The sequence below is a fragment of the Bos indicus x Bos taurus genome, chromosome 15 (genome assembly GCF_003369695.1).
Source record: "Bos indicus x Bos taurus breed Angus x Brahman F1 hybrid chromosome 15, Bos_hybrid_MaternalHap_v2.0, whole genome shotgun sequence".
Taxonomy (NCBI): domain Eukaryota; kingdom Metazoa; phylum Chordata; class Mammalia; order Artiodactyla; family Bovidae; genus Bos; species Bos indicus x Bos taurus.
Window position 1 is genome coordinate 50,873,679 of NC_040090.1, and position 17,591 is coordinate 50,891,269.

The window sequence follows — 17,591 nt, forward strand, 5'->3', positions numbered from 1 at the left end:
CAAACTGAGGCTCAGAGAGGTCATGCAACTTGGCCAAGGTCACACAGCTGGTGCATGGAGAGTTAGGATTTGAATTCAAGACTCCTAGAATAAAAACTCAAATTCGTAATTATGGCACCCTAACACCTAATACATTAGTATGTCCCCATTCTCAGCCGGGTTGGCTGCGGAAGCTGATAGTGAAATTTCAGACATAGTTCCCAAAATAAAGGGAGGTGACACACTGGCCTCCCTGGGGTCTGTGGACTGGACGCCGAGCCTGCCCCTGCTTCGGCTGAGCTCCAGCTCTGGCAGGAGTGGTCTGGATGCGGAGACCTGCATGGGGCCAGCAGGAATCCCCCTGCGTGTACTCCTTTCACAGTGAGCCCTCCTGGGAAGAATGATCTGGGAGCTGGGTGTCATCAAATCTTTTGATTATGTTTCTTCACAAATACTGTGCTTCACTTGTTTTTTTATAGGCATAAAATGGTTACTTTGGGGACTTCCCTGGCGGTCCAGGGGTTAAGACTCTGAGCTTCCTGGTATCAGGCAGTGGGGCACGAGTTCGATCCCTGGTTGGGGAACTAAGATCCCACATGCTACATGGCATGGCCAAAACAAAGCCCAACCAACCAAACAAAAAACAATGGTGACTTTGGAAACCCAACAAAGAAACATTTCTGAGGAAGCAATGGTCTGGGGAACACGAGGCAGCTTTGACCTTCCATTCTGAGCTATAAAATGCTGGATGTTCATGGGCTGGGGGTGGGAAGGAAGAGGGAGGCTTGCTGGGGAGAGTTATTAGGGAAGAAGATACTCTTTCTCATCATCGGGTTTGTGATTTGCCTGCTGCTAATCAGGGGAGGGGACGGTCTTTTCTTTTCTCCCTTTAGGCAAAACACTCAGTGAAATTGCCCGTCTCTGCTTCTCTTTTATGACAGTAATAACAACGTTGCACACCATGCAGCTGGTGCTCAGAGCTTCCGGCTCTCAGCCACGTTGGCACATGGCAAGAACAAGAGGGAGGGAGGCAAACCAGCATGCACGCCCTGGCCAGACGCCCAAAATGCACCAGGGAAGCGCTGGCTCCGAACTTCCCGGATTAAGAAACATAAAAGAGGAACAGAAGGCACCTATCAGGACAAAGCTGGCCATACAACACAGGCCACTCTCAATGTGGGAGCAGGCTGGTCTGGGGGCACTCCACCGAAGACCTGGGTGGGGAAGGGACCACCTGCCTTTCTCAGCCTCTGGAGGTTACCCATTTCCATAGAGATGGCCTCTGTCATCTAGGCATTCATGTGCCAGGTCTGAGGACTGGCTTAGGCGGTTAGGTCCCCTGACCTTGGCAAACCTGTTCACTACTGGCTGGCTAGCATAGTGAGAATCTGTCCTGCTTCTCTGGGGAGTCTGTACAATGACCTGGGACAAAGTGGACAGAAGCCCCAAAGCCATAAAGACTCGGTGGTGAGATGACCCACACTGAGGCCAGAAGAGATGTCCCCTAAGCAGCCTGTTTCATCTCTGATGGAGAACCCTGACAGATGTTCCAGCCGTCGTGGCAGGTAGGGTAAAGCAGGGCATGCAGTCTCCCACTCTTCCCAGGCCCCAGCTCCGCCCTTCCCTGAACGTCTGGGACCCAGAGCGCTGGACTCCACATGCTGCTACTGCCACCCTGCGTGTCCCACCACCTCCTCAAGGGCCACAGTGTCCTTCGAAAAGCAGCAGGCAGAGAGCCCGGCATGGGCTCACCCGTGAAATATCCAGGTGCTGCACTCGTCGGCCTTGGTGATGTAGTTCTCCGGCAGGAGTCCAGAGCAGCCCGTGGTCAGGGACGTGCCATAGATCCAGCCCTCGCTGGTGCTGGTCTGCTCCATGGGCGACATGAAGATGAAGTCCCCGGGGACCAGCTCCAGCTCATCGTCGTTCTGCGGGGTGTACGGGTAGATCACCTGTAATGTCTGGAAAAGGGGGAGAGGGAGGTGTGAGGCCCACGCCTGACCAGCTCTGCTCGCTCAGGGCCCGCCTGTGTGCTCTGCTCGCATTCACGGGCACCTCTGGGGTCTGCAGGCTCTGAGTAGATCTGGATTCAGATCAGAAGCCATTTCTTCTCCTCTCAGGAGGAGATAGTGCTTCTGGCTGGTTCCAGACTTTCCTTCAGGCATAGCTTTGCTTCGAAAGACATGGCTTTTATAAATTCATATGAAAACCTGCAGGTTCCCCAGTAAACTGCTTTACAGACGGGTCTGAACCTCGTTTTCCCTGCTCTGTCTGTCACATTGATGCCGTAAGAGTCCCTGGACACACAGCTCACGGGAAGGAGTCTTCCATGCAATGTCACCAACACCCAGGTGAGAGACTCTGCTAGGAAGGCTTTGGGGACGAAATGTCTCCTCTCCATGTAACTGAGCGGCTCAAATAAGACATGGTCCTGCCTTCAAAGAGCTTTCTTTAAACCTCCATGTTTAACAAAGACCTTGAAAGAAAAATATCTTTCACAGCCATCAGTGTCCTGTGTGTAACCAGCTCTTGTCAGTCAACAGGTGGAGACCACGTGTTCTCTCTTTGGGCTCAGAAAAAGCCCCTTGGGCCAACCCCAGGCCATGTCACTCGTCTGATTTATTCCATATTTTGCCTCCTTATTTATTTTGCCTCACAGGCAGAGGTATGAAGATACTTTGGAAAACATCTATTAATATTTTACTACTTTTCTGTTAACAGCAGGAGACCTCAATACTAAGGAAAATATTTTTCTGTGTGTTTCATAAGGGGACACTAAGACGGAGCCGTTTTATCAGCTTTTCCTTCAATCCTGAAGCCACCAGAGGAAAGCTAAGTATTCTGGTTCCCACGTACGGGTTTTTAACTTTGGCCTCTGTTATTTCTCATCTGCAGGGGCTTCCCTGGTGGCTCAGACGGTAAAGAATCTGCCTGCAATGCTGGAGATCCAGGTTCAAACCCTGGGTCAAGAAGATCCCTTGGAGGAGGGCATGGGAACCCACTCCAGTATTCTTGCTTGGAGAATCCCATGGACAGACTAACCTGGTGGGCTACAGTCCACAGGATTGCAAAGAGTTGGACACGGCTGAGCGGCTACCATTTCATTTTCTCATCCGTAAAATAATACTTGGACTATAAAAGTTAAATGAGACAATCTAAGAAAACTCCTGAGGACTCTGGCACACAGAAGAGGTGTAATTATTTCTATTGAACCATGACACTTGGCTTTCAAGGGGTTATCTTTCCATCAAGCTGATGCTAACCCCCAAAGCCTGTGCTAGGTAGGCCTGTGAGCTAATCAGCTCCCTGGGGTCAAGGCGATCCATCAGAACGTGTCATAAAGAATTTCCTTCTGGAAATCTCTAACGCGAAGAGCCAGTAAAAATGGTCCCCCCTCCCCCGCCACCAGAGAACGAACGTGACAATGCACAGAACTGGACTGCCCCACTGGATTTCTGACATCCCTTTTATTTAGGGCACCACTTCCTCTCCGAATCCTCACTCCAGCATCTACTGGCTCCAGATCTTCTTCCATCCCGTCGCCTCCCCACCTGCCAGATACACACTCAAATCACATTTCCAAATGAACCAAGAAGGTTTTGTTGCTGGGTTGTTAAAAAACAGCTTAAGGAAAAAGAAAATTCACAAACAACCACTTAAATCTCTAAGCTAGGTATGTGATGAGACACCAGAAGCAATGCTCCTTTTCTTGGAACAGGGTGGAGAGAGGCACCGAGTCACAGGGAACAAGTCTAAACTCAGGTTCCTTAGATGCTCAAGCGCAGCACAGTCTTGGGTAATGACACCTCTGACTCAGCGGCAGGCCTTTCCTTTGAGAAACTCAAAAATGACAGAGAAGATCTCATCCCTCCTTTCACTTGGGTGTGAGTCTTCTGGCTCTAGGAGATCCCAGGGAGGTCAAGGTACAGAAAGGAGCAGAAGGGACAACTCCTAGGCAGAGAGCAGTTGGACAACAAGGAGCTTCGACTTACTGAATAAGCAATAAGGAAAATCAATGTACTGCAGCAAATCTCAAATTATAACCGGTTCTCAGGTCCCCATAGTTCTTTCCTGCTCACCGAAACCACATGGCATGTAAAAGTCAGCCCAAGTTTGGGAGATCTCAGGACACACTGCCTAGTTCTGTCCTGAAAGTGTTAGTCACTCAGTTGCGTCTGACTCTTTGCAAGTCCGTGGACTGTAGCCCACACCAGGCTCCTCTGCCCGTGGGATTCTCCAGGCAAGGACACCAGAGTGGGTTGCCATTCCCTTCTCCAAGTTTTGTCCTACCTGATCCTTACTCTCTTATGTCTAGCATCTACTTGTAAGAATTCTTGAGTCTATTTCAAGTATGTTTTCCTCCCTTCCTACTTGGGGACTAAGCTCAAAGTTTGCTACTCTGGGAAGGGCAGGTACAGCCCTTCGTGATGATAGGAACTGACCCTCTTTGCCTTTGAAGCCCTTTTTACAGCTGTGGCAATTTTGTTGTTGTTGCTGAAACCTCGCTTATGGGAGGTCCTCTAGTCCATACCAACAGTCTAGCAAAATGTCATCACTGTTTTGCACCCAAGAGAACCAAGGACTGGGTTACTGTCTAGAAGTTGTAAAAGCGAATCTATATGCAAAAATAGGGAGTCAGGATTTGAAGCTGTGTGTGCTAGACTCCAAAATCTATGCTTTTTCTAGAACTCTGTCCTTCCTCTAGATTTCCAGTGCTTGGCACATAAACTAGCATGGCACACTGAATGTGGAAGAGATGGTGTGCAGCACAAGCAGGCACGTGCAAGCCCACAAGAAGTCACACCTGAACAGCAGAGGGGTGAGATCTCGGAGGATTCCTAGGCATCACCTGCTGACTGTCCTTGCCTAAACCACTCGCCTTGTCTGGACATCGGTTACCTTGCTGGACCGATCACTCAATCCTGCCTCCTGAGCACAGGAGGAGGTAGAAGGCAAGGTGAAGTTTATATATGCACGGGGCTCAGGTAAAGCCAGATGACCCTGGAGGGACAGCTTGATCAGGAGGAGCAGTAATAAATGAGCTTTTACAAATAAGAGATAAAAAGAGGCCATGTTATTTTTAGAAAATAATTCCTGTGGGCACTAGCTGCCTCATTCCCTCGGTGCCAATTGAGCAGAATGTGGGTCAGGCAGAAAAGCAATTGCCCTCTGAGTTAACTGGAGGGCAGTGTTGATTAGAAGATACTCCTTGGAAAATTCCATCACCACCTCCCTTCTCTTAGAAAGGTGACTTCTCACAGCCCACTGGCATGCCATCCTTGACAGTTTTTCCCCTGCCCTCGGAAGGGATCCATTCAGCCACGCCTCTTTTGTTCTACTTAGGGCTCACGCTAAGCTATTCCAGGAGACGCCAGAATTTTGAAGGAAGGCTAAGCTCAGTCTCCTTGCTGTGTCTTTACAGAAACTTGCATCAAATGACTTGGAAGGAGGACGTGATGGTCCCATCAGCAGAGCCAGACAAAGCTGCGTATCCCTGACCCTCTCGGACCCCACAGACCTCAATCAGGGGCTGGTTCTTCCCACCACATTCAAATCAACAATGAGGTCGCCTGACCCAGACCCTGAATCTCTTCATAATTTTTTTTTTTAAATGTCTAAAGGATGTTAAAAGTCTATAAACAAAAATATCAGTTCTTTTGCTGCTGAAAAACTAGGAAATAAATTATGTTTCACAAATGTAGTTAAACCAGAGGACAATTTTTGCAGACTCTGGTCTCTTTTTAGGTGGGTTGCCCATCTTTACTGATCAGAACCTCTGGCTTTCAGCTTCGGTTCTGGTCCTAAATTGCTCTTTAGCTTTGGACCAGTCACTGAATCCCCGTGTCTCAGCTTCTTGTTCAGGAGAAAAAGGACAGCAAGACTCTTTAGAGGTGGCACATGCTGATCCTGGAAAGCAATGTGGGTTCCCTCAAAAGAAGGATGCCAGCACCCTGTCCCTCTTATGCCTTCTATGTGATGCACACACACTCTCCTGATATTTGGTCCGTGCCTTCATTTCATATGCATCTGTTCTCTCTTCCCCACTGGACTCAAACTCCTTGAGCAGAGGACATTTTAAAATTTTAGTATGTTCCAGGGTAACATGCATGCCACAGGAAATACCTGTTAACTATGTGTTCACAGATTTTCTTTTGTATTTAGCTGTCTTTCTCACCTAAGATCAGGGTGATGTCTTCTACCTATTCATCCCGTGAACAGATAGAATGTTTTAAAATTTACCGACATGCTTTTCTATCTATTCTGTTTCATTTCTATCCTATTCCAGTAAGGTTGGCAGGGCAGACAGAACAGTGGGGAATATTACACAGCTCAGCCACGTGGGACCCAGAGACGCGAGATGCACAGATTCCCAGAGAGCCAGCCAGTGCTTGGACGAAATCCCAGGCCGGCTGACTCCTGGTCCAGTGCTGGCCCCACTGCTTTCCTCGCGTGTCTGTCTCCTCTCAGCAGCAAGTGCAGCTGGTACTGACAGTGCCCGGCACCCCGGCAGGGGCAGGAGCCCCCGTGAGATGTTACCTCGTGGTTAGCAAATCGGATATCCCGGGAGAATATGGTGGCCACCCAGTCACACCCAAGTTTGACGTCAATGTTCTGGGCGAGCTTCTCCAGGGTGGGCAGGTGGCTGGCTTGGAAGTGGTAAGCCAGGGTCACGTGCAGCTGCTTCTTGTGGGGTTCCACATGCACTTCTAGAGGAAGGGAGGAAACAGGCAGTTGGTGCATTGCAATGGTGGAGACACGAGGAAGAACACAGAATGATGCCCTGATAAAACTGCTTCCCAACAAGTAGAGGAGGGAGCCCCTTGGTCAGACAAAAGCTGTTTCTCTCCTTCTCGGCAGCTGAGTAAGAGTGGGTGGGGATGTAACAACCCACAGTCCAGGAGAGAAACAGCCACGTGTCTGGCTTTTCTGGATCAGCTGAGAGGCAATCGTTTTGATTGCTGGCTGCTCACAACAAATCCAGATGAGTATCACTGGCCCCACCATTCAGATGAGGAAATCGAGACCTAAAGGGATGAGCTAAGTATGGAGCAAATTTTGTCATCCTGAGACTCCCAAAGCTGAATTGTCTTCATTTTGAAATCAAGTCTTTTAGCTTCTGGGTGGCTCTGATGGAGAAATGGGGGGGGGGGGGGGGGAGATGGATTACTTTCAAAGTTTAAAACAGGGTTTCTCAATGTCATTTTGGACCAGATTATTCTTCGTAGCAAGGATGTCTTGTGCATTATTGGGTCTTTAGCTGCATCCCTGGCCCCCATCCACCAGATGCCAGTACCACCCCCAAAGTTGTGACAAGCAAACATGACTGCAGAGACTGCCAAGTGTACCGGGGAGGCGGGGGGGAGGGCCACAAAATCACCCGATTAAGAGCCATAGGTTTCAAGTATGCAGACTATCTAAGACACCCTGAAAAAAACAAAACAAACCAGCCTACCTATACAAGGCAATGCCTTTCGTCTTTCATGTGTGTTTTCAGTTGGGGAGAGTCATTTACTGTCCAAGTTAGAACACTGAAGAAGATATGACAGAAGGGAATTCCAGAAATCAAGGGGCTTGCTTTAGTCACACAGATGCAAGTAGATTTGGGTCTCTGGGGGCTTTTGGCCATGCTGTGTGGCATGCAGGAGTTAGTTCCCCAACCAGGGATCGTCCCTGGGTTGGTGGCTTTGAGTACTTTTTCTGTTATACTGCACTGTGTATCTTTGGTATAAAAGCCCTTGAGGTGAGGGCTGTGTCTTGTTTGTATATTACAAGCACCCCTCCTCTCGCTCAGCAGGCACCCCTGTGGACTTTGAGTATTTGTTAAATGAGTCAATACACACAAATCAATCTCCCTAAACCACTAAGGATGATGGATGACACTTCATCTACTCGCTCACTGGTGGAAGCTGAGTCTGCCACACCTCTGAATACCAAGGCACAATTTCTAGAGACCTGTCCAGGCTGAGCCAGTGGCTGAGGCAGGGCCAGCCAGTTCTCTGAATCACCACCAGGGGGCAGCACCAGGGCTGAGCTGCTAGCCTGGCAGGCCCGTTCTTGGGGAGATGGGTCAGGGATTTGGGGGGGAGCTGGTTCGCCCCCTTCCTGGCAGGAAAGCCAGCAAGGGCCCACCATATGCGCTTTATAAATCAGCCGCGTCCTGGCCGAGACCTGGTTTACTCATTTGGGAGGGACTGGGATTTTGTGGCTACAACATCAGACTTGGTTCTTGTGGGAGTTTTAGTGGTTTTGACAACAGCTACTGTGGGATGAAAAAGAGCTGTTTCCCTGAGGTGGAGGGATGGGAACAGGAAATAATCTGCCGATGATGCCATTTGTCTGAAATATTAAGTGTCTGTGAAGCGGGCAGGCTCCACCCAAGTCAGCAGAGATGAGCCCTGAGGGGTGAGGGGGTGGGGTAGGGATCTAAGAAGACCCGGTTCCCAGCGCACAGAGGTGACCTAAGGGCCCGGGTCCTTCTGAGAGTGCAGGGCTCGCTGAGTCTGGGCCCTCACCACATTCTTCCTAGAGTCCTAGGCCCTGTTTGGAGACTTTCTGCTAAAGGACCCTGAGCAAAAGGGCCTGAAGTGAAAGTCGCTCAGTTGTGTCTGACTCTTTGTGACCCCATGGACTGTGTAGCCCACCAGGTTCCTCTGTCCATGGAATTCTCCAGCCCAGAATACTGAAGTGGGTAGCCATTCCCTTTTCCAGGGCATCTTTCCAACCCAGGGATCAAACCCAGGTCTCCCACATTGCAGCGGATTCTTTACCAGGGAGGCCCAAAAGGGCCTGAGCTGGGGATGAAAACCCCAGCTAGGGACATGGGCAGGTGAGGCGGAGGCCGGAGGCAGGGGCCCAGGGAGCAGACGGCGGGGCTCCGCCAGCTCCGCACTCAACACCCAGGACGCCAGTGGGCACTCGCTCACGGCCTCGGCTCTGGTCAGGGCGCTGTCCCCACTGCTGCCCTCAAACACCCTGCTCCTCCCTGCCTGTGCTTGTGCTGCCCTCCTGCAGGAGATCGACACCTTCCTGGGGTGACTCTCTCCTCCTCTGTGAAGGGGGCCCTGCTCCACCCCGCAGGGGCACTCTGGCCTCTCTCCTCACAGCTCTCATTACACGAATGGGGTTTCCCAAGCATGCCTCTGCCGGGAGAAACCACTGCTTCTTCCCTGCTGCATTCCACACGGAGAAACACACGGTAGGTGCCCAATAAATACCTGCTGACTGTGATTCCATTCTAAGGGGAGTGAGTAAACTCCCCCAGCCACTGTCTGTCTGTCCGGCCCATGGCAGGCGAAGCCCTTGTGGAGCTCAGTGAGCTGTCTGCACCTGCAGTCACCCAGGAAGGCTTTGTAAACCTCAGTCTCTTGTCCCCTCTCTGTGGTGCCTGCTGTCCTGCCGTTGAGTCGATACACATCCTGAGCATCCCTCCAAGCAGATTCCTTTGACAGTAAACCTCGGTTGCTGGCTTGAACTGAGGCCTTCCATACAAAGAGCAGGTGGCATTGTGAAGGGGTAATGTTTGGGGCTTGTCTACCGGGCTTCAGCTAGTCGAACGAAAGGTGTCATTGGCTCAGTGGGTTTATTACTGGATGCTAAGTAGTTCCCCTCTCGTCTCTGGGCCGTGCGACCTCCTGAACAAAGGCCTCGGTCCTCATGGAGGGGACAGGGCAACCCAGATAAATGCCTGCCTGCGAGGGGGGTTGGGAGGAGGAAAAGAAGGTTCCTTGGGAATTCCCTGGCGGTCCAGTGGTTAGGACTCAGTGCTTTCACCGTTGTGGCCTGGGTTCAATCCCCAGTGGGGAACTAAGATCCCTAAAGCTAAGAGGTGCAGCCAAAAAGAAAGAAAAAAGCAAAACGTTCCTGAACTGAAGGGAGGAGCCGATGGCAGGGCTCTAAAGAACACGCTTACAGATCAATAGGAACAGTCATCTGCGTGCCTTCAACATGGGTGTCATCGCACCTGCTCTCAAGGAGGTCAGCAGAACTGCAGTTGAATGTTTTTCAAAGGGGCAAGAGGTGTGGGGTCCACAGCAAATGGCTGTCTTCTTGGTCACATTCTGCCCATTCCTGCGGGACCTCCCGACTCCACCATCACTTTCTGTCCCCTTCCTTCCTGACTTCCTGATTCCCAGGGCTGGCTGGCCTGGCAGCTGGCGGCTCACCAGTTTTGGAGGCAGCTTCTGCTGCGAAGTCGGCAGCAAACTTCTTGAGGACCTCCGCGCTGTCTTCCTTCACGAAGAGGCCGATGAAGTTGGAGGAGGTGTAGAGCTCCAGGGGCAGTGGGGCTGAAAACTTGCATCTCCAGCGGCTGACGGTGGTCTGCAGGGCCTCCCCCAGGGCGTCTACCTTGCTGTCCTCACACTGGCGGGGAAAAACAAGAGGCTTCTTTCAGAGCCAAGGGGCAGTGTCTGCCACTGCTTAACTTCTGTATCCTCTGCCCAACAGTGGGGGCTGAGGAGGCAGCCCTGGAACCATTGCTCCTGTCTGCAAGGAGGGAGAAGACCCGCAGCCTCCCAGTTATCTGGAGACGGATTATCCAGCGGGTAGATTAAACCAGGGCAATGGACCCCTTCCCCATGCCCTCCCTCCATGCTGTGCTCGGAGCCCTGCCAGAATGCAGTAGGGCTGGCCCAGCAGAGATGGAGCGTGAGGGACACGCCAGGAGAGTGCGCAGCACCCCAAGGTAAGTTGCTGTGCATTTTCTGTTGTTTGGCATCATCTGCACCTTTTCTCTTCAGCCTTAATGATCCAAAGCCGATGCCACCTTTACCCCACAGTACTGGGGGAGAATGAGGCTCCGAGAGTTGTGACATCCTCCTCCTCCTACACCCCCACCCCCTGAGAGCTGGAAGAAAGAATGAGAGTGTCTCAAACTCCACGTGCTTTTGAGAAAGATCCTGGGTGACTAAGAGGAAATGATCATCATTTTAATTTTCAGCGTGAATGGTGACAGACAGGGTGTTAGGAACAAATTTTCACCTATAAAAGGGCGTGGGGGATGGAGAATATGAATGAGACTCTGGAAAAACCACCCAAAATATTAGAAAAACATATTGTCTTAAAGTGTGATCATTCTGCCTTATTGTGACTATAGCTGGATACATCCGTTATTCTCCATCTCCGCAGAGAACCAAAGGAGATGAAATGTGTTTACACTTACTGGAATGAGAGGGATTTAATTCAGTCACTACCTAAGCTTCATGAGGCTAGAATTATGGGTCAGGTAACAATGTCAGGAGAAAAGTATCTCCTTCCATTTCTAGAAAGACCTCTAACGTGGCAAAACCTGTAGACAGTGTGCAGGAGGCGAAAGTCACTTCCCCGTCTAGAGATTACATTTCTCACCCCCAGCTTTCTAACGCCTGCTCTCTTTGTCAGAGGTGAGGGAGATGATCGACAAGGGGAAGCCAGGTTAGAGAACCCATTCCCCTCACGGCTGCCAGAACAGTGGGCCATGCAGTAGGTCAGGCTTGTCCCCTGGGTCCTGAGGAGCACACGGTCACCACGATGCTACACCAGGCCTGGTGTGCTCCCGGGTCTTGGCAGATATTAGAAAGAGGACAAGGGCTTTCCTGGTGGTCCGGTGGTTAAGAATCTGCTCCTCTGTTGCAGGGGGTGCAGGTTCAATCCCTGATGGGGTAAGATGCTGCATGCTGCACACCCCACCCTCAAAATAAAGAGAAGAGGAGGACGACTGGGGTGAGCAGCCGACCTCCCTGACTCCCCCAAGGCTCATCCCTCTCTGGAGCTGTGACTGTTTCTGCCAACATCCTGCGAGGCTCCCAGCTTTGACTCCAGTCCCTCAGGGCCGAAGGGATGTGGGCACCCTGGGGTGGGGGGCGGGGGCTGTGGCTCACCATGAAGAACTGGCAGAGGGTGATGTGGGGGAAGATGTTGTGCGCCTTGTTCTTGCCGCAGATCTGCTTCGACTGCTGCCAGAAGTCGGAGAGCTTCTGCGCTAAGGGCCCGGTGGGGCGGAGGTAGAGGACGTACTCCCGGGGCAGGGGGTCATCCAGGAAGGGGTCGCCGACGTGGGAGAACAACCTGCCAGAGAGACGGGGGCCGAGCCAGCCTCACTTGAGGACCATGGAAGCCAAGGGAGAACTGAAATCAAGATCCATCCTTTGCAGCCTCTACCCGTCACGCACTGCGAGCGAGAGGGTCTCTGGTTTTGTACTTTAAAAAATCTGCCTCCTGAAGTGCACAGTTTGTAACCAACTCTCAGACGCACCAACATCTCTTCTCCTGCCTGTCCTATGGCATTTGCATCCCACAACTCCCCCCCAAAATCCTAAGGCCACCCTCTCTAGGAAGCATTGAGGATCAACTCCAAATCCTTTCCTAGGCCACCAGCACCGGTCCAGCCTGCCTGTCCCTCCAGCTCAGTCTAGGCTTAAACCCACATGCCTCCGAAGACGAGGGAAGCTTCAGGGGGCCGCTTTGTGGGGTCGGCCCTGGCTAGTCCTATCCTGCTGGAAGGTCAGTGGATGTTTGTCAACTGATTTGTCCAGTATCTACAGCATATCTTTAAGTGACTGAGTGGGGAGCAGGGGTGAATATCATGACAGAGACAGCATCTTGGAAATGCTCTGAATTTCTTTCAACAGCTCTGAGGGAAGCACACTCTGGGGCCAAGGCTCAGGGGGCAAATGGCTTGTCACGCAGCCTCCTCTCCCCATTGGAAGGGTCCATTAGAGACAGGCTGCACATCCCCGCTCAACCACACACACACACACACACATGGGATTAATTACATGCTATTTGCTCAATTTATTTATTTTATACCAACCAGTCACATGCTGCCTGAACGCTTCTTCCTCCTGTGGATGCCAAGGCTTTTTGTCTGGAAGGAGAAATCAGATTTCTATTGTTAGTATTTTTAACCTCCTATCAGCTTTTCCCACCACAGTGACAACGCTGGGTGTGAAGCAGGCATGGTGAAGCCTCTTCAGGGGTGTGGGGGAGACACCTGCAGCAGGGTGTCCCCCCGGGGGTCACAGCAAAGCCTGTGGACCTTAGAACCCGTGATTAATTTCCATGTCATTAGCATTCAATTCGCATGCAGCCTGACAGCTCATGGCATCTATTTTTAGCCGTTTCCACATTAGACTTTTATTTTTGCTTCCCTAAAGGTTGTCATGTCTTGCTTTTCCCTCCTTCCCTTTCACCCACTCACCCTTCCTGACCCAGATCCCCTGCAGAGCACTTTCTCATTTGCAGCCTTTTGGCAAAGTGTGTTAGAAAGTGGTGCTGGGGCTGTTAAGACTTGAGGCTAAATGCCCACAAGGACAATTGGTCTGGTTCAATCCAAGGCCTCCTCCCACCTTCCTCCAATCACCACCAGCATTCTCAGGCTGGATCCAGAGTCTCCAATGACTGTACATTTTGGGGACACACAGCACTGGGTAAAGGCTTCCCAGGGGGCTCAGTGGTAAAGAATCCGCCTGCCAAGGAGATGAGGGTTCAACTCCTGGGTCGAGAAGATCCACTGGAGGAGGAAATGGCAACCCACTCCAGTCTTCTTGCTGGGAGAATCCCATAGACAAAGGAGCCTGACGGGATACAGTCCAAAAGGTTGTAGAGAGTCCAACACAACTGAGCAACTGAGCGTACCCACAGCACATGGTAAAGGGGACTGGCCAGAGAAGGGAAGCTGTCATGCCCACTGCTGGAGAAACACTCAAGAGTTCTGTGTGCAGTGGGGTGGTCTCACAGGTGGTTCTGGCACCAGGTCACAGCCGTGTACACAGGCATCCGAGAAGAGCCCTTCTGAGATGTCAGATGGGTCTCCAAAATCTACAGTTCTGGGTTTGTACCCAGTTTTGCTATTTGGCCATCCATTCATGCATTCAAGTTTATGGCTGTTTAATATATACATCTTGAATGGCAATGACTTTGTCAGCACTGTGCTGGGTTCTAGGAATACAGTGAAAATCGAGACTTCTATGGCCCCTGGCCTCACGGGGTCTTTGCACAGATAACTATTGAATCACACTGGTGGTCAGTGCAATGAGGGGAGGGCACAGGGAACCCTAAGTGCATGGCCGGAGACACCTGACCTGGGCAGGGAGCGGCGGATTGTGTGTGAGGACGATGGAGCCAGAATTCACCCAGTACCTCTCCTCTATAAGCAAGAAGCCTTCAACAGTGCCCGACACACTGGAGGTGATTAATAATCAATTACGCCTGTCCAGTTATACTACCCCAATTCGGGGTCTTTGGGAAGGAGGAGAGAGGGGAGGAGTTTCTAGTTTAAACTGATACGCTTTCCAAGCATCCTTTTCCCGATTGCCTGCTGAACCCAACTCCTCCTTTCTTTTCCTGGTCCCTCTATGGAGCAGTGAGAACCGATGACACTGTGACAATCACAGAGGGTCAGATTGGAAGGGACCTCAGACATCAACTAGGGGCCCAACTGCTTCATTTGACGAGGGGAAATTCAGGTGAAGGAAGTCGAGTCATGTAATCAGGACAGCCAGATTCAATCAGTGAGCGCTGGGTGAAGGGCAGACTCCAGCCTGATTCAAGGCCAGCCCCAACTGCTCTGTTCCATGGTCCAAAGAGAAATGCCTTTCCCCCCACAAAAATCTAAACACAGATACCAAATGATCAGAATAAAAAATCTGCACAGCTAAGTAGAAAAACATTCTAGAAGACAAGCCTCCTTACAGTAAGATGAGATTATGGAGAAGCAAGACAGACTCCTTGGAACCCCTTGGAACACAGGCTGGTGCAGAAAAATGCTGGAAATGTAGGAAACCCCCACTTCCCCACACCTGGATAAGGTGCTTAATTGTTGCCAAGATGCCAGCCCTGTTTCCTTTACCACTTCCTAGACAGAGGGCACACGGTCTTTTAGAGGTTAGAATCTCCCAGAGATTAAGCTCACCAAAAAAAAGCCCATCATTTCAAAAACAATTGGGAAAAGGAAAGCTCACTCGTACGATGTGCTATCTATATCAAGGATCCACTTTTTTTCTAGGTTCTTCCTCCAATGAAATATATCCTATCTGAAGTTTTTTTTCCTTAAGCACTGGGAATAACCTCTGGAAATGAAAGCTCTCATTAAGTTGTGGTCCCTGCAATTCAAAAGCCAAGTTTTGGGGAGGATTCAGATACAACTGAGAAAGATAACAAAAGGTCTGGGTATTAAGGCTGTGGTGAAAGGCTAAGGAGACCCAAATTCTTCTTTCTGGAGAAGGCTGAGAGGTCTTCAATTTTGTGGAAGGTTATCATATCTGATGTACCTTCTCTCGTGAGGGTCAGCTAAAGTAAAACGCCTTTTGGCCATATCAGAAGGGACTCAAGTTAGACACCAGGAAGAACTTTCTTGGCAGTAACATGCTTTGAGGGCTTCTATCCCTGGGTTGGGAAAGTCCCCTGGAGAAGGGAATGGCAACCCACTCCAGTATTCTTGCCTGGAGAATTCCCATGACAGAGGAGACTGGCAGGCTACAGTCCATGGGGTTGCAAAGAGTCGTACACAACTGAGCAACTGAACACACACATACACAAACACAACATGCTTTAAAGTGGCTTTTTGGTTTGGTTTTGTTTGGGGAGTTTCTAGGAAGTAGTTACCGATCTGACCCAGGTGTGTGATTCTCTAGGCAGGAGGCCATGGAGGAGGAAGAGCATGGCTTCCCCAGGGTCCTGAGCTCTGCTGCTCCATCACCCACTGCCAGGCTGACAGTGCTTCGGGCTGTTTGTTCCCAGAACTCTGCCCACGAACAGACTGAACACGGGCAGTGGCAGAATGTCTCCCCGCTCCAGCCCGCTGAAGAAAGCCTGTTGCCATAGAGCTCCCACCTCCATGGTCCATTGGTGGGCCCGGTGCCAAGAACAGTGGGGCATGGGGGGTGGACCCCAAACGCCAGGCTGAGCTCGAACAGCTGCTACCCCTCAGAGGGACTCAGAAGCTGGCAGAGTGCACTGGGCAGATAAAGGGGGAAATACCCCTTTAAACTCCAAGAACTGCACTCTAGTCACCGGATGACAGCTGCTCGTTATTTAGATGGGACTTTCGTGGTTTAGCATCAGAGAGACATGTGAACCACTGAGGTTTTGCTATTATGTTACATGAGAACACAAATTTGACTTTGGACCCTAGTTCTAACCTTCCCAGTTATGTCTAGGGTTCATTCTTAGCAGAGTGTGGGGGGAAAAAATGACGCAATCTCTAATGCGTGCTAATGATGGGCAAGAAAAGCCCAAAGCAGATATAAGCAATAGCACATCAGAAAAATCAGGCAAGCAGCTGTGAGGAAATCAGCCAGATGGGGACGACCCAGCAGCACCATGGACGGCTGTGCTTCAGGCAGCCGGGATGGCCAGGACCCCTGTGTGCCCGCAGCTCTGCTGAGTTTCAGGTCCACGGTAGATCTGGACCCAGAACCACAGCTCTATCCAGACACCACGGTCACGGCTGTGGCAGGCAGAGCAGCATCCTTCCTTCCTTCCCCACACCCACCTGCCCTCCATTCTCTTGATCTCCTTCTCCTCCCAAGGAACTCTTACCAGGAAACCAAATGTAAACCAAGAATAAAACCAAGAGTTTAATGGGTGTCGCTTTCTGATCTGAAGTTTGGCTGGAGCCCTCTCAGAAACCATGGTCTCTGGGGCCCATGGCCGAATTGAGGCCTGATGAGTGGACTCGGCTGGTCCCATGTCTGGGCCCAGCAGGATCCTCAGCCCCTCTCTCCGAAACACAGGTTCTGAGCCCGACTGGAATTTCCTGCTTAATTGTCACCCAGGCTGACTTCCCCTGCAGCCGCTCTGGTGCTCTGAGCTCCACTGGCGTCTCTGACGCTCCCAGTAGATCAGGTCCTCCCAGCCGAGCACCAGTCGTGTGCCGGGCACTGTGTTCTCATCAGCAAGTGAAGGAGGAGGAAGGACGATCCTCGTCCTCAAAGAGTTCATAGCGTCAAGACACACAAGTGGCTTACACGGCGACATGTTAATGGCCGTGATAGAAGAAGTGCCAGGTGTGCTAGTACTGGGGTAGCTCAGGATAGGGGGCTGCCGACTCAGGTAGCGGGGCTGCGGTTCTCAAACTGTCCAGCAAGCTACTCTAGGTCAGCACACCACAGCCAACTGAGATGCCACAGGAAACTGTGAGCTTTTGAATGCAACAAAGTCACCCTCATTATCTGTTGAGTAACCCCCGTAAGCTACGAGCTCAACGTAGTTCCAGTTTCATTCTTTTAACTTTCCATCTGACACTGGAGTACAGCTTATGTTTTAGTTTGAGAAGTGATTCAGCAAAGTGATTCATTTATAAGTATACATGCATCTATTCTTTTTCAAACTCTTTTTCCCATTTAGATTGCTAAATAACATTGAGCCGATACCCTGTGCTATATAGTAGGTCCTTGCTGGTTATCTGTTTTAAATATAGCAGTGTATACATGTCAATTCCAAAGTTACAGTTTTAACAGATGACTTTCTTGTATTTCCCCTGGTGTCTTATCTTTGTGAAGCTGGGGTTTTGGCAACTGCTGTAGTAAAAAGCAAGAACCCAGTGTGGCCCAATGGGACAGGAAATAAGTATGGCAATGTCCAACCTGTTCCTAAGGTTTGAGCCGTTGTGCAGCGCCCAACAGATATGCATA

General features: G+C 50.8%; 1 protein-coding gene across 1 annotated transcript in view; it reads right to left on the reverse strand.

Annotated features, from left to right (window-relative positions):
- Positions 1–17,591, reverse strand: part of UBASH3B (ubiquitin associated and SH3 domain containing B) — a 153,053-nt gene that overhangs the window by 22,727 nt on the left and 112,735 nt on the right. Inside the window, exons 2-6 of the mRNA XM_027563452.1 lie at positions 12,770–12,823; positions 11,838–12,024; positions 10,143–10,341; positions 6,517–6,686; positions 1,732–1,940 (exon numbers count right to left, since the gene is read on the reverse strand). Coding sequence (XP_027419253.1) covers positions 1,732–1,940; positions 6,517–6,686; positions 10,143–10,341; positions 11,838–12,024; positions 12,770–12,823 — 819 coding nt within the window. The remainder of the gene's footprint in view (positions 1–1,731; positions 1,941–6,516; positions 6,687–10,142; positions 10,342–11,837; positions 12,025–12,769; positions 12,824–17,591) is intronic.